This window comes from Epargyreus clarus, unplaced genomic scaffold (assembly GCF_041222505.1).
Source record: "Epargyreus clarus isolate Ecla_fem2 unplaced genomic scaffold, WU_Ecla_fem_2.2 ptg000024l, whole genome shotgun sequence".
NCBI classification, from domain to species: Eukaryota; Metazoa; Arthropoda; class Insecta; order Lepidoptera; family Hesperiidae; genus Epargyreus; species Epargyreus clarus.
Genome location: NW_027332231.1, coordinates 5,179,446 through 5,195,224, shown reverse-complemented (window position 1 = coordinate 5,195,224; position 15,779 = coordinate 5,179,446). Strand labels below are relative to the sequence as shown.

Genomic DNA, 15,779 nt, shown 5'->3' with positions numbered 1-15,779 from the left:
TTTGCAAAAAAAACGGGCACCTTACACACACACTTTACCTTAGCTTTTCTATGGGTAAATATTATTATATTTTTAGTATGTCATTAGCTTGGATGACTAGAAATTTCTTATTATCAATGAGAATCTAGTTTTTTAACACTTTTATCCTGGTATCGGTGTTTTAGTCAATGTAAACAGAGAGCCGTGTTAAAATGGACATTTTTATGGGTATAATGAAATTAAGACTACGAGTATTTTTATGGTATTTTAATAAAAGAGACATTAAAAAATAAAAATTAATAACGAGTATGACCTCCTCTTGCAGCGATTACGGCATGTAATCGTCTTGGCATGCTTCCCACCAGGCTTTTGATGGTGTCCTGTGGAATGTGTTCCCACTCAGTCGAGATTACACGTTTAAGCTCTCTGATGTTTTGTGGAGGTGGTTGGACAGATCGTACTCGCCTTTTTAGGAGGTCCCAAACATGCTCAATGGGGTTAAGGTCGGGGCTCCGCGCTGGCCAATCCAAACGACGAATACCGACCTCTTGCATATAAGCATCTACGTCGCCAGAACGGTGGGCCCGAGCATTATCGTCCATGTAAATGGCATCTTCACCAATTACAGTCAGTGCGGGTTGTGCATTTTGAGAAAGGATTTCTGTTATGTACCTATGCGCATTTAGTGAGCCATTTTCTATGAATACTATCTCGGTACGATAGTTGGAAGTTACGCCCGCCCAAAACATAACGGACCCTCCACCATAAGGGGTGATTTCTTCAAAACACACATCGGCATAGCGTTCCCCTGGTCTTCGTAACACTCGCCGACGTCGGTCCTCACCATGCAGACAAATTCGAGCCTCATCGGAGAAGAGTACGCTACTCCAGTTACCTGGTGTCCAAGATAGGCAATTTCTAGCGAACCTCAACCGCGCAATCCGGTGCTCACGGAGTAACTTGGGGGCCCGCGCTGGTCGTCGACTACGTATATCAGCAGCTAAAAGTCTTCTCCTCACAGTCCATAGGCTAACTTGTGCTCCTCGTACCTCTTCAAGGTTTCTTTTGAGGTCTATGTAACTGCATTTGCGGTTCCTCAGCGCCTGAGTCACTAAAAAGCGATCGTCTCGCGGCTGTGTGCAACGTTTTCTCCCAGAACCTTGCCTTCTCTGAACGGAACCTGTCTCTTGGTATCGAGTCCAGGTTCTTTGTACGGTTGAACGACTCACGTTTAACCGCTGTGAGACGTAACATTGGCTACACCCCTCTTCCAGCAGCGCTATAATTTTACTAGCTCTCATTGCTTTTTCTGCCATTACGATAGACACAAAGATATCTGTTTTAAGTCACAATAAGGCAGAATTATGCGATAAACATAAATTGTTGTACTAAAAATAACGAAAAGTTACTTTTAGTTGCTTGATAACCTTTTAACCGCAAACCCGCGAAAAGTGTCACAAAATGAAAAAGGGATTAATAATTTAAAAAACAAAAGTTTTGAATTTGGAATGAACTTTTTTTCATACCCAGACTCTTTATTAAGTGCCAGTAACATAGTTTGGCTATTAAAACCTCTGAAGAACTAAATTATTACCAATAATGTTAAAAAATCAAACCCGCCCGTTTTTTTTGCAAAGGAGTGTATATGTAACAGTCTGCCACAAATGGACATATTACTGAACTCCTAATCGTCAACCTCAGACACATTGTTACTTCTAAAAGTTACGTTGGTCCATCTTTTCCTTACAACATCTAACAACAGCAATGCTGAACGGCACTGTTGTTTAAAATAGGTGTAGCGCTGGTGCCTCTAAAGTTAAAGCACGTAAGGTTCTACCACATTTTAGGTCTAAGATCAAATGTAGTATGGTATGATTCTTCTACTATAAAACAACATCATTTCATTAGAAGTTTCAATTGTTTATTTGTATTGTATATTTAGTTACGCAACGTTTGAAAACGTTTTTAACGTCTGATACACTCGTAGCACATCTGTCATAGCATGTCATCTTAAAAGATCTGTCAAATTCATGATCATTTTAAAATCTACTTCTACACATAACTTCAAAAGGGAAAGCACTTCGATCAAACAGAGATATATTCAAATTAATAATATAAGGTATGCAGAAGAGCAATATGACTTTTATTCAAATTTAAATTTAAATCTCATTTATTCAAAAGTGATTCATATGGAATACTTTTTGAAAGTCAACAAACTACCACCGCTTCGGAAGGTGTTTCGCTATGGAGAAGAAGCGGCGCAAGAAATTCCATACGTGTGCATATTTGCATCTTTTAAAGGGTAAATAATATACAATTTTAGATAGTGGTACAAATAATTAATTATTGATGTTGGAACTGGAGTTGTCATGCCATACAGATTTATCATTTAAGTACTGATTTACATTATAATAAGCTTTTTTACATAAAGTTAATTTTATAGTAGATTTAAACCTTTTCTCGGATAAGTCGATAATGTCTTTTGGTATTTTATTGTAGAAACGAATACAGTTCCCCATAAAAGAATTACACACCTTGCTTAATCTTAATTGAGGTATGGCCCGTTTATCTTTATTTCTATGTAGTATTATGCTATGCCTATTATTATTTTTTTCCAAAGAAAAACGTTTAATATTATAGGCACTGTCAGGCAACTGTGACTGCACAAAAAAACACAAAATAACACAAAATAACGTCGATGCGTGCAACATTTTTAGAATAATATTCGCATTTCCTCATCCCAAGGCACTTGTATCTCCCCCATGTGTACATAACTATATATGGCACATTCCACCACTAACATCAAACGCAAAGAAGCTTTGGATTACGATTTGCTCCCCTTGTTTTTCAGTGCCGCCACCAACCCATGGGGATGTTTCTTGGTATCTTTATTAGGATTTCTTGATGCCTTAAACACGGAATACTTTACTATTCGTCTCGCATTCGATTAAATAACTTTATTTAAATAAATAATCTGAAATTAAAGTGTACTAAACCAACGTAAATAACATTTTAGTAAAAAAATAAAATTTCAAATTTTGAAATGTTAAGCGATTTCTCCGCCAATTCTACTAATGTTATGTAATCACTGCCTGCTTGGAATCCTACCTATATATTTTACCACAATTGCTTTTAAAGTATCAAATTACAATGTCTTCTGTGTCCTATCAGACCTTCCAATCAAATCACGGGGACTTTTATCTATTACATTAGTACAATATTTTGTCTACCAATTACAAACATGAATTACATCTAATGTTTAGTACTGAATGCAACTCATAAATATTAAATAAACATTACCAACATACATACGTAATATATCACAATAACAATGTTGATAATCCAAAAAAATTAACTATATTATACCGTTTATTTTATTCCCAAGCCATTAACGTAAAAGATTGTTATAATAGGAGCTCAATTTGTGATTATCCAAATTACCCCTGTATTAGGTACATGCACTATATTTTTGTTATTATTTTAATTTAAACGGGTCACGCTATTTTCGACTGCTGTTGTCTATCGTAACTTTAATGTAATATACCGCGTCAAAGAGGTCACCAGTATTACACGCAGAGGGTCCCGGATTCGATCCCCGCAGATATCTAAATTCTGAATCTTTATTTCTCTCCTGGATCTAAGTATCTGTGTACCAATACCACCCACATGTTTTAAGTATAATATCACTGTATTAACCTCATTATAAATAAATGAAAGCTATCTTACTTAATTAAGCGAATTACTTAACCTGAATTTATTTTGACCATTTTCGATAATACAACTCAATTTAGTCCCTATAGTTTGATCAGGAAGCACCTTCTCTTAATTAAGCTTTTATCTATTATTACAATCTTCAGTTTAGATTTACAACTTAAATTTACCAACTTAATTACACAGACTATCACAATAATATTCAGCAACCAGCATTAAATTAAAATTAACAAATTCCCTATTCATTGTCGTACCATAAATCAGGCCCGCGTCAGCCAGGCTACAATAGGCTTCAGTTATAATACCTATTTTCAAACCTTTCACAATACCTATGTCAAACTAAAGATGGGTATTAGATTGTGTATGTTGTTTATTTATAGGGATTGTATTGTGAAGATAATAAATAAAATATGTGTTTTTTTTGTAAACAAAATTACTAAGAAAAAGATTTAATATAAAAGACATTATTTTAAAGGCGTGCTACCATAGAAAAGCGTGCAACGCACATATGAGCTACTTATAAATCTATCAATCAATATTATAATTGGTAATTGGTGGTCTTGTAAACCAAGGCAAATCCAAATAAATTTCTTACTTAGGTAATTTAAGAATCATGTCTCGTTTAAATAAGTATTATAGGAAAAACCGTACCATTATTAAGGATTTTCATACCATGCGTACCCTGGTCATTAATATGGATATAGTCCATCAAACCAATGAACAATGAAAGTTTGGAGTGGACCCTATGGCAGACGAATCACATTTTTTTACTTACATCATCTTTAATATAACAAAACACTTCACCTATGTAAAATACATGAACTCTTAAAATGAAACAATATTATCTTTATGATGATCAATGCATTTTTTCACTACCATCCAGTGGGTTATTTTGTATTCATTTCAGTTCGTTAGGTAAATAAACGGTGCATGAATGGTTCCCATTTTCAATTTTTACCCCTTTGGAATAACAAGAGTCAACAATTTTGTTCATAAATGTGTAAATTTCAAGTGAAGTGCGATAATTGGGTGTTTTAATAGTTCAAATCAATAATGGAATACTTTGTAACCATTTGTAAAGGTTTGAAAGCTTTTATTAAAGGTACATATTATGTTATCTTGAACTGACTGTGGAGGTTAATAATTTTTAAGTGTATGTACGAGTACCTATGTCTAATTTTTTGGCACGTCGAATAGTTCAAACCGATTGACGCATTTAAATTAAAATATGAGATATCGTTGTATTCGTCTAATATAAGAGAATAACTGTATTTTTAAACAATCGGGTTTTTTTTTTGTATTAATATGTCTGATAAATTTCAATATTAGGTACGCTTAAGCGTAACAGAAGTTATATTACTAATATTTGCTTTGAATAAACAAAAACTATAAGCACAAGTAAAAGATTTTTAAATTACTAAAGTTTCGCAAGTAATCTTGAAATTAATTCCAATTCTTTTTCAGTTTGTTGTTGTTTTCATTGTTCTGCTTAAATTCAACATATTTTATGCGAACGACAATACTAATCATAGTTGTAATGTTAGCAATATCGTAGCATAAATATAGTTGTTAGTTAACATACGAAATATTCAAAAACCATTTTAAAATAAAACCCCGACTAGGCTTACACTAAAGCGTCAAAAATAGTACTTATGAAAAATAAACGATGAATGTAGTTGGGAAACAATGGCAATAAATCTGGCAACACATGAGGCACAATGCCCGTCGCGGCACGCCGGAACTTTTCCAATATCGACACTCCGTATGACAACGCCGGCGACCTATAAGTTCGTATCATTTCATAGGAATAGTACGGCGTTTTAAAACTATTTGTTCCGCGATGAAGTAAGTTCAAATACCTTCGATTTTTAACATGCTTCACTGCAACCATAACTTGTTCGCTCATCCAATCATACGTCCTTACAAATTTTCGCCTTCTTAATATTAGCACAGTAAAAGTATCTATAATACTTATACTGTGGTATTAGTTATTATACATACGTATAACTACTCACCTGCTTTATAAGTAAAAAATACATTGGAGATTTCACGGGTACTTTATTGCCCGGAACCTTATAGGATCAGCAAAGTCCCGTCAAAATTGGTCTAGCCCTTTCGTCGAATATCCACAACAAATAGATAGACAAAAAATTTATTACTTAACTTTTTTTTTTGTTACGAGTAGTTATTGTATTTATTTTTATATGCATATAATAAATCAAGTTATTTGGATAGTCAAAACATAAACTTCAATTTTATTTATAAAAAATCTTGCTTGTTCATGACGAAACACCTTACGAAGTAGTGTTAGATGTATTGACGTTCAATTGAGTTCTATAAAGATCTTCCTTAAATTAAATATACAGGGTGAATTTTTAAAACGGGCCTTCAGGGCCAAATCCAAAACTATAAGGATAAGCGAAAAATGCTGAAAGGAGTTACGAGGCCGATTTTGATAAAAACTAAAACTGCATCATTACTTTTTTAAAATAACTTTTTCCCTAGCCGGGAATCGAACGAGATCATTTTGAAAAAAAATACACCCTCTATATTATTCCACTATCTGATAGTGTTGCTTATAAGGATCAAAATCTGGGAAGTAATAATAAATGGCAAACTAAAGGAAAAGCCTAAATTTTAAGAAAATACATATTTCTTTATATTAATTTGGCAGTTAAGTTCCCGCCATTCATCAATTTAAACATTTCGCGTATTAACAATTTTTTGGCTCAATGTTTCAAATCATTCGAAATGAACGTTTTGTTCTTCAAGAATTTATATCTTTATGTCAGACTTAGTTAAGGTTACTTTTAGGACCATTATAATAGATTTAACTTGCTATGGGCGGAGTTTCGTTTAATACAGATGTAAAATTGACAATTTGCGAGAATGTCTTTTTCGAGTCAAATCCGAGTGATAACTAAACAAAGAGATATAGAAAATTGTATTTACTGTTGAAACGTAGTTATAAACAACAAACAATAACAATTTACTATTTAATCACTTATCTAATTTTATTAAAAAATAAATCCTAAAAACGGCGGTAATTTACTTGCCAAACTATTACTTTCTCATACTAAGCCGTATGTCACGGTTATAACATCGAATAATTACATAGTTGATTAACCAACAAATTCTTCAATGGTATGACTTACGTATGTTTCTAAAGAATTACACATAAATCATTTGTTATGTATAATCCTTAAGGATTAGTATGGCAATGTATGGAAAAATATGTATTTTCTTCAAAATTTTCCTTTTCCTTTAATTTGTCACATAACATTACTTCCCAGAATTTGATCCTTATAAGCGACACTATTAGATGGTAGAATAATATAGAGGGTGTATTTTTTTTCAAAATGAACTCGTTCGATTCCCGGCTAGGAAAAAAGATATTTTAAAAAAATTATGATGCAGTTTTAGTTTTTATCAAAATCGGCCTCGTAACTCCTTTCAGCAATTTTCGCTAATCCTTATAGTTTCGGATTTGGCCCTGAAGGCCCGTTTTAAAAATTCACCCTGTATTTAATATCATTTAAAAACCCCGATGAACAAATATTTTACACACATAAAACGGTTGTAAATACCTACACCTAAACTTTTCCAATATGAGCGACCGCCCGCCATGTAAATGGCCCAAGATGGCGCCACGCATACATCAACCAATCCACGTGAACGCCATTTCACAGTCAAATACTGATGACACACGAACTTGCTGCATCTCCATCTTATTTTATTTCAATTGAAAACTAAGTTTAATATTTCTGTTGTCTTAAATTTTAAAATTGAACTGTCTGTCTGTGATTTTTAAATCGTTTTCTTAAGCGCATATGGTTTTTTGCACAGAAGTAATGCATAATACGTTTTATTTTTTATTTTGCACGTTTGGTTGTTCCCCGTATTAATTCTTCATATTGGCTGAACTGATTTTTAATGCGGCTTTAGTGGCAGAAAGGCAAATTTTTAAAATGTGGTTCGGGCTAATGTTTATATTAAAAATTTAAGGAAACTTAAGATACTCTTTAGTTGTATGGCATACATTTAAGAGATCTAGCGTTCTTTTGTAGTATTTGTATCACTTAACTAATGCATAATCATAATCAACATAAGTTCATACAAACTATATCATGGACAGAAGTTAGTACTAATATAAAATAGAAATGACATTTTTGTTAAAATATTTTACAGCCATTATATTAAAAGCTGTTCAATTTAAATTTTATAAAATGATTACACTACAAGACTTTCTTATAGCATTTTTTAAATAACGAGTTTCTATTTTAAAATATTAATATTTAAAATATTTCATTTAAACCACCAGAGCTGAAGTAGATTTTTGTGTCATAAAAATAGGGCGCAGTTCAATTATGTGATTACTAACGCCTGTGTTATTTGATATAATATAAAATTATACAAATAATAATATAGTATATTATTATTTGTATAATTTGCTAACTGAAAAATGTAAAGTCCTCTCCTGTACATAGTGTTCGTGACGTAGAACCCACATATGGTAAATATTTTACTATAGATCGTATTTTGAATGTGATTTCTAAATTTTGTATAGTTTGTTTGTTTGTAATTTGTAAAAATTGTATTAAATATTAATAAAGACTTAGTTTAAAACTTCTTTCTAGCTTCTCCTATCCTATGTGTCGACAAAGAAACAAAATTTGTGAATTGGACATCAGTCTCTAAAATCTAAAAAGATTAGGTCAATATACCTCCTCAAAGTCTGCCTAACTACACTTCATGCCGGAAGACGGAACGCTACCAAATTCAAAGAGTAGCTATTACTGTACAATCTTGATAACTTTGCCATGCGTCGACCGTTTCCTGACGACGTGGAGGCATCCAATAACGTTGTCACACGAACAAAGCAGCCGGTAACGTTATAGCTAGAATACATAAACACAGGGTTGCATCGTGACACGTGACACGGCACGACGTCCCAACGTTTTACGTGCATCGTAAAAAATTACGTCACGACGTCGTGTTACGGCACATGACTACCATTTTCTTAATGTCAATAATATCATAATATTAAGAAGAGCTGCAGAAAATTAACAGTTCATCCATTTGTCATCCATCCTTCATGAATGATAGAAAACAGTTTGAGAAAAAAAAAACCCATGCACATCGTAGATTTTCACGACACGACATTGTTTGTCGGACTACGTCACAACATATCGACACCAAATCGTCTGTATGTGTTTCATCCATAGGTAACAAATACTGGAATACAAACAAAGTCACGTTCAGATATATTCGTATGAGTAGCATTGCACTGGCAAGTGCAAGGGTTAGTATGGAGCACGTGCCCCAATGTCCTATTGATATTGTTCTAAACGGGACTCGTAAACTTTTCCAATATCCCCACCGTGGAGCGCATGCAAACACATGCATGTGTTACAGTCGGAATTCGGCGTTAGTAAAAAAATCTTTAAGCAGGAAAGGCGCTCAAAAATCTTATTTGTAAAATTTAAAGAAATATTTACAATTAGTATTAAAGAATTATACCTTTCAATTACATTAAAAGTAAGCAGTACTCAGTATTTGAATAGTTATGCTTTTGCTTCAATTTTACTTTTAGTCCTAACAGATTATTAATGTAGTTTGTATATAACTATAATAACTATTCTATTTTTAAGTTTAAACGCTTTTTATATGCTAATAGTGTTTATTTTTCATACTTTCTTATCGTATTTATATTTACATTTAATTCAGAAAATATAGGTTCTGTTTGCAGAATAAATACGATGGAAAGGGTCGCGTAGCTATGCAATTTGTTCCTTAATCCACTATTATTTCTTTTATACGGTTAATAATGGCACTTTATATAAGGACTTCTACTGTTTTAGTAAACTGTATGAATTTATTATTTATTTAAATAATTCCTGTTTTTATACTATATTTATTTATAATCCGATACCTTATTAACCGACTTAATTATGTGCTATGATGTTATCAATTCGTTGAATGCATTTTATAGTTATTGATGTTCAAAAATTGTTTTACTGAGAATCAACTTGGAATAGAATATTTTGACTTTGATTTGTGCCCGTTATTCATAAGCAATCTATCCATTTTTTATAGTACTACTATCTTCGATCAACCCTGGTATTCTCGATCGAAGACTACTATAGATCCAAAATTGGAATATCTCTTGTAGGCAGAAAATCACAAATGTCGATCTTTGATACGCAAAAGATCGTATATTAATAACACGTTAATATTGCACGAACAACGTCATTTGATTGATACATCTTCGTATCTCCAGAAGACAAGAAAAGTCGACCCAAAGGAATTAGCGGGAATGAATTGTTTCAAATAAGATTCCGTTTTTACATTATGACGCCCGGGGGTGAATCCCGTCTTCCTACGTTAGTTTTGTACTGATTACATGAACGCCAGACCAGATCGAAGGGGGATTTGTTCTATACAGATAAAGTCACTTGTTAGTCTTGGTTACGCCTGTAATTTATTCTTTCGACAACGTTGTAGTCTCCCCTACTGTTTCGCTACTCTCTTTTATTGCACACAATGGGTATGACTTGTTTCAATATGGATTAGAATCGAAAACGGCGGGTTTTATTTTGTTTCTCTCTCACATGTAATAAAAATACTTATATGAAGAAAACGGGAAATGTAGACCTATATCGAACCAATAACGCATAATTTTGTTTTATTATACTTTTACCGAACATGTCATTTTACTTATATAAATAGAAGCGTACAAATACCTTAGGACCAAAGACCTCAAGTTATCAAATTTAAACCAAGTGCGATTATTGTTAAACAACTGACCCTTTAACAAAATATTTACAATGATTAGCCTTGGTACCAAGACCTCCAGATTCAATTCAAAGCCGGTTAGCCCACAGAACGACGAATTTAGTAACTTATTCTGGGCTTTAGTCTGAGAATGTTCTTGAAACCTTGATTCACTTCTATTAATGAACTTTCGTACCACATTGAAGAGTTTAATAATGAATAAACGGCCAATCCATTGTTCTATACTTTCATTTAATTCACACAATAAAACAATGTTTCCTTGTCTCCACCCACGCACAGTATCAAAATGCAAAAACAAAATTATCACGCACTATAAACTGCGAATGATATACATATCCGCTTCGCCCTCAAAAGCCGGCAGAATTAAACCAATAATATTATTTAATATGTAAATCTCGTTTTAAAAACGCCACCGTATTTGATGTTTTCATTTCGTTTCGATCATTGGGTGTGTTCGTCATGTTTATTGATGAGTGAGACTCTGATTGGCAACTGCGCCGGTTTGTACGCGGGAATTAATGATGTGCCAAGTCGGCTATTTTTGGTATTCGAATACTTTATTACTCATAAAAAAAGAATCGAGTTAGGACTCGAGTCCAGATTATCTACAAAGTGTTAGAGTTAGAATGAAGTACTCGAGTTTTTCTAAGATAAATTCCAAAATACACAGTCCAAAATAATCAATCACAATCACGAAATCTCACTTACTAAACAAAAATAAACAAGTTTTAACTTGCACAATTCCTGCTGTATTCACTCGGTTCCCTATATAAGGTACCTAAGACTCGAGTCAGTATACGAGTACCTTCAGTATTCGAGTATCACTGGTACTCGAGTAAGTGAGTCGAGTGAGTATTAGTAATCGAGTATGCGAGTTTATGTAAGTACTCCAGTACAAACGAGTCAACCTGACTCTAGCGGGACACATCTCTAGCGGGAATTCGTTTAATACTACAAACTGCACAATGGGTACATTTAATTGAATTCTTTATTTAAACAAGCCGTAGATAGTACGGTATCGGTTTGCTGTTTTTTTTACGTGCCTGTCGTGTACATCATGGTACGGCGTTACTTTTAGTATCGGTTCCCGTTTTGGCGATTGCATCGGTGCTGCATCACGTTATGACTTGCTGAGTTCGATCGTGGTATCGATAACGCATTTTTTAATGATTGCGTTAATGCTGCATAGCATTTTCTGTTCAACAATTGTTTTATAAAGCGTCTAATAGTACTTAGCTAATGACGCTGCTCTTAATCGTATGTATCTAGCTTCCGAAAAGCAGGTAAATCATCAATAACCGATATTAAAAGTACATGGTGCCCTTATAGCCACTGCACCCTGATATAATTAATAAACTGAATTTAATAGTATGTCAGTTAGCGATCGCTGGGGATGTTTAGAAAAGATCATGTGTAATTCCGTGTTGCCAGCCACGCTATATTGAACACAGAGGCGAATACCTACTGCTTACATAAAATAGTTAACATACTTATCATACCCAAAACACTTATGTACAAATTTGATATTTGTTGTATCTTTCCAAGAAGTAGAACAATCAGCAAATGTAATAATTATTAGAAAAACACAAACATACTCGTGATTTGGATCATCAATCAGTGTTGGTTGGGTGCTTCGCGGAAATGGAACGAATAGACAAAAACATGCGTCTTTGTTGGATAGATGGCGCTGTTTTTGGCACATCGTTTAAGATGGCCGCCATTTCTCATTGGCGGGATAGTAATAGTTAGTAAATCCTTGTCTAATAAGAAACAAAAAAATAAAAAGATAAACAAAATCAAGTACTTATTAATTTCTGCAGAAGAAAATGTTTTTAAATATTATCAAAAAACAAAATTAGGTTATTCATAATACGATTTATCGAAAGTAACCATTACCCAATGGTCAAATTGATTGGATCATCACACTTCGTTAGCACGATAAAAAATATACTATGCATTATGTATGGGGTCTTGTTGCCACAAATTGCCTCCCCTAGCATTTCTGCCAAATTACAGGCCCTTCGCTTCTTTTATTCGAAGCCCCTGCTAAACTACGGAAGAGATGCATCATTGTCACACAAAGCAGGGACCGAACGAAATCTTCGACGTTTTGTATAATAGAAAGTTGTCTATATAATAATGACATTATGTACGCTGTTACGGTCGGGATGACCGTGAGAAATTGAGATTTATTTGTTGATGGGATAATTAGTGTATCCCACCGCTGGGCTGTTGCTTTTTCCACATTTGATAGTAACTTAAATACACCAACACCACTCCAATCAATACTCCAATATAATACAAATTGGTATTACTGTTTGAGTAAAGATTGTAATCCGTACTAGCAGCATTTCTAATAATTTTTAATATCGATCGTGTTAACGCGTTTACGTTATTTAGGCCGAAACGTAGCATATCTGCTGGGACCCTATCATAGCGCTTACTTTGATAATACAATGAAATTCAAATCTTATATATAAAATTCTCGTGTCACAATGTTAGTTACCGTACTCCTCCGAAACGGCTTTACCGATTTTCACCAAATTTTATACGCATATTCAGTAGGTCTGAGAATCGGCTACTATCTATTTTCATACCCCTAAGTGATAAGGGTTGTTCACCCTTAACATTTTACTTATATGGCAACACAACGCTTGCCGGGTCAGCTAGATTCTATTTATAATTTTGTTACTTGACAGGTCAAAATCAAGTACCTACCTACTTGTTTTTATTGAGATACTCGTATGTAGATATATTTAATAATCTTGATTATAGCGATATCAAAATTAAATTCAATTAATTTCAGTTCAAAGATAAAGTTCCATTTAAATTAATTTAATTTTGACTCAGACTAAAGTTAGTCTGTTATATCTCAAAACATAGCGTAGGTAAATCATACCGGCCATTCAAAATGTTGTAATTGAGAAAGTTTATGCCATAATTTCTTTGTGAAATGTCTCAAATGTCTTTATTAAAGGGGAAAGTATTTCTAACTTATAAGTATAGTAGTGTTTGCGCTTGGTTTAAAAATGTGACAAAGTGGATTCACGAAACTTGCTAAGGTAGCAACGATAGCAAGAAATATTGTTATGTGTTAAGATAGATATACTTATCCGAGGCGTTCCAACTCAGTCCTCCGAGGTAAAAACGCATCTGTAGCCGCCTGATTTGATTCCTGCCTATGCTCAGACAGGAATCTAATCATATCTAGGGTTGACCGCAGATGTCCATGGTCGACAGTAGCTACTTACAGGACTCGTAGAACTTAAGCATTATATCAACAAGGTTAAAAAAGGTGTTTCCACTTGTTTATTTTCTACCTCTATTTCATAATTAAAACACTTGCAACATTACCATTATTTGATTGAACATTTAAACATCTTTACTGCATAACTTAAATTCAACGTGTGGAACTGAATCTCTCTTTAATAACAATATGTTTGTTTCAGAAATGTCGTGTATAACCTCAGCCTCACAGACCTGGCAGAGCAGCGGAGGTTGATGTGGTATTCATCAGAAAAAGACGTACAGATGTGTGTCGTCAAGGGAAAAGATGAGGTAAGTTTATTTTGAAAATCGGACATAAATCTTCTAAATATATATAACTCAAAGGTGACTGACAGACGTTGTGATCTATCAACGCACAGCCCAAACCACTGGACGGATCGGGCTGAACTTTGGCATGCAGGTAGATGTTATGACGTAGGCATCCGCTAAGAAAGGATTTTGATCAATTCTACCTCCAAGGGGATAAAATAGGGGATGAAAATATTACTTCGTAATGCGAGTGAAACCGCGGGCAAAATCTCGTATAACATAAACATTTTAAACATTGGAATTGTAGGCACTTTTTCAAACTTTTGAGTCTCATAAAGACTTAACGTACAATATCGAATATACAAGGCGAATTTTTCAAATAAACCTTCAGGGCCAAATCTGAAACTATAAGGATTATAGAAAAATGCTTAAAGGAGTTACGAAGGCGATTTTGATAATAACTAAAATGGATCATTTTTTAAATCTTATTCGCTAGCCGGCATAGAACGAGATTAAAAAAGCCCCACCATCGGATAGTGTCGCTTATAAGGATAAAATTTTCGGAAGTAATGATGAATTACAAACTAAACAACTTTATACTTATTACTTACCAATTTTACTTCAAATTGTAGATTTAAAATAAACAATAGCTTATGAAGAAGTCAAGCGCGAGTCTTGTCTCTGAATACCGGAAAATTAAACTGTCAATCGAGCGGGGATCGGTGCATTTCTTGACTGAGATGCGTTCTATTTTTGCCGTATCATGTAATGACACCTAAAGTGACAATTTCGTTTTGAATTTAAATACTTTATTTAAAATATTCTTTATTGATTATTAAATTGTTGTTGTTACCCACTTGTTAAGCGGGTACTGGATATCTATAATGAATTAGATAGGATAAAAGCACTTCCACTTTCGAAGGTGGTAGAACACTTTGTGGTTCGACTCCGGCGGCACCACCGCCACACCTATTTCTGCCTAATAACAGCAGTGTTAGGTGCTGTGTTCCGTTTTGAAGGGTGTGGTAAGGGATACAGATTTTTCCGAGACGTTCCAGCTTAGTCCTCTGGGGTAGCGGCGCATCTGTGGCCGACCTCAGGTAGGAATTTAAACTTATCTGGGGTTGATTACAGATGTCCATGGGCGGCAGTAGCCACTTACCATCAGGTGGACTGCATGCTCGTCTGCTACGCCTATATTATAAAAAAAAAACAACTTCCAGAGGTCAGCTATGCTTCAAGGTCTATGTCTCTTCTTTACGACACACTTAAAACCAATACAGTAACGCTTTACTCTGTTGTTATGAGACAGAAATAAGTGTGTTTGTGGCGCCTCCGGGGTCTCACTACAAAGAAGGTTATTTTTATTGTACTTTTGTATTAAACAAATTAGTCAAGTGAGTAATTACAAGCCACTTAAGATACATAGATATTACCGGTAGGTACCTATAAAATGATTGTATGAAAACAAAAGTCTCTACCTAATACGAACAAATTAAAGGAGAAGGGAGGATAAACTCATACATTTCTCCATTTCAAACCTCCCCTACAGCACAACCTTATTCTAGTTCGCTTAATGAGTCACATTGCAGGTAGAAATAGGTAGGTGTTGGATCTTTTATCTATAGAGTGCACATTGTTTAATGAAATTATGTAGGAAAATCAAGCGAAACTGCAAGGATCTTTGATTTCGATTAGGACTTACTTTTGACTAGGACTTTTACTTAATAGAACTTATTTAGGTTAAACTTTTTTGT

The 15,779-nt window shown here is 34.0% G+C and overlaps 1 protein-coding gene across 2 annotated transcripts in view; it reads left to right on the top strand.

Moving 5' to 3' along the window:
* The window catches only part of Sema1a (semaphorin 1a), a 490,410-nt gene that overhangs the window by 443,225 nt on the left and 31,406 nt on the right, over nucleotides 1–15,779 (top strand). For both annotated transcript variants that reach the window (XM_073086961.1, XM_073086960.1), the window contains exon 4: nucleotides 13,935–14,043. In XM_073086961.1, the coding sequence (XP_072943062.1) occupies nucleotides 13,935–14,043 (109 nt within the window). The remainder of the gene's footprint in view (nucleotides 1–13,934; nucleotides 14,044–15,779) is intronic.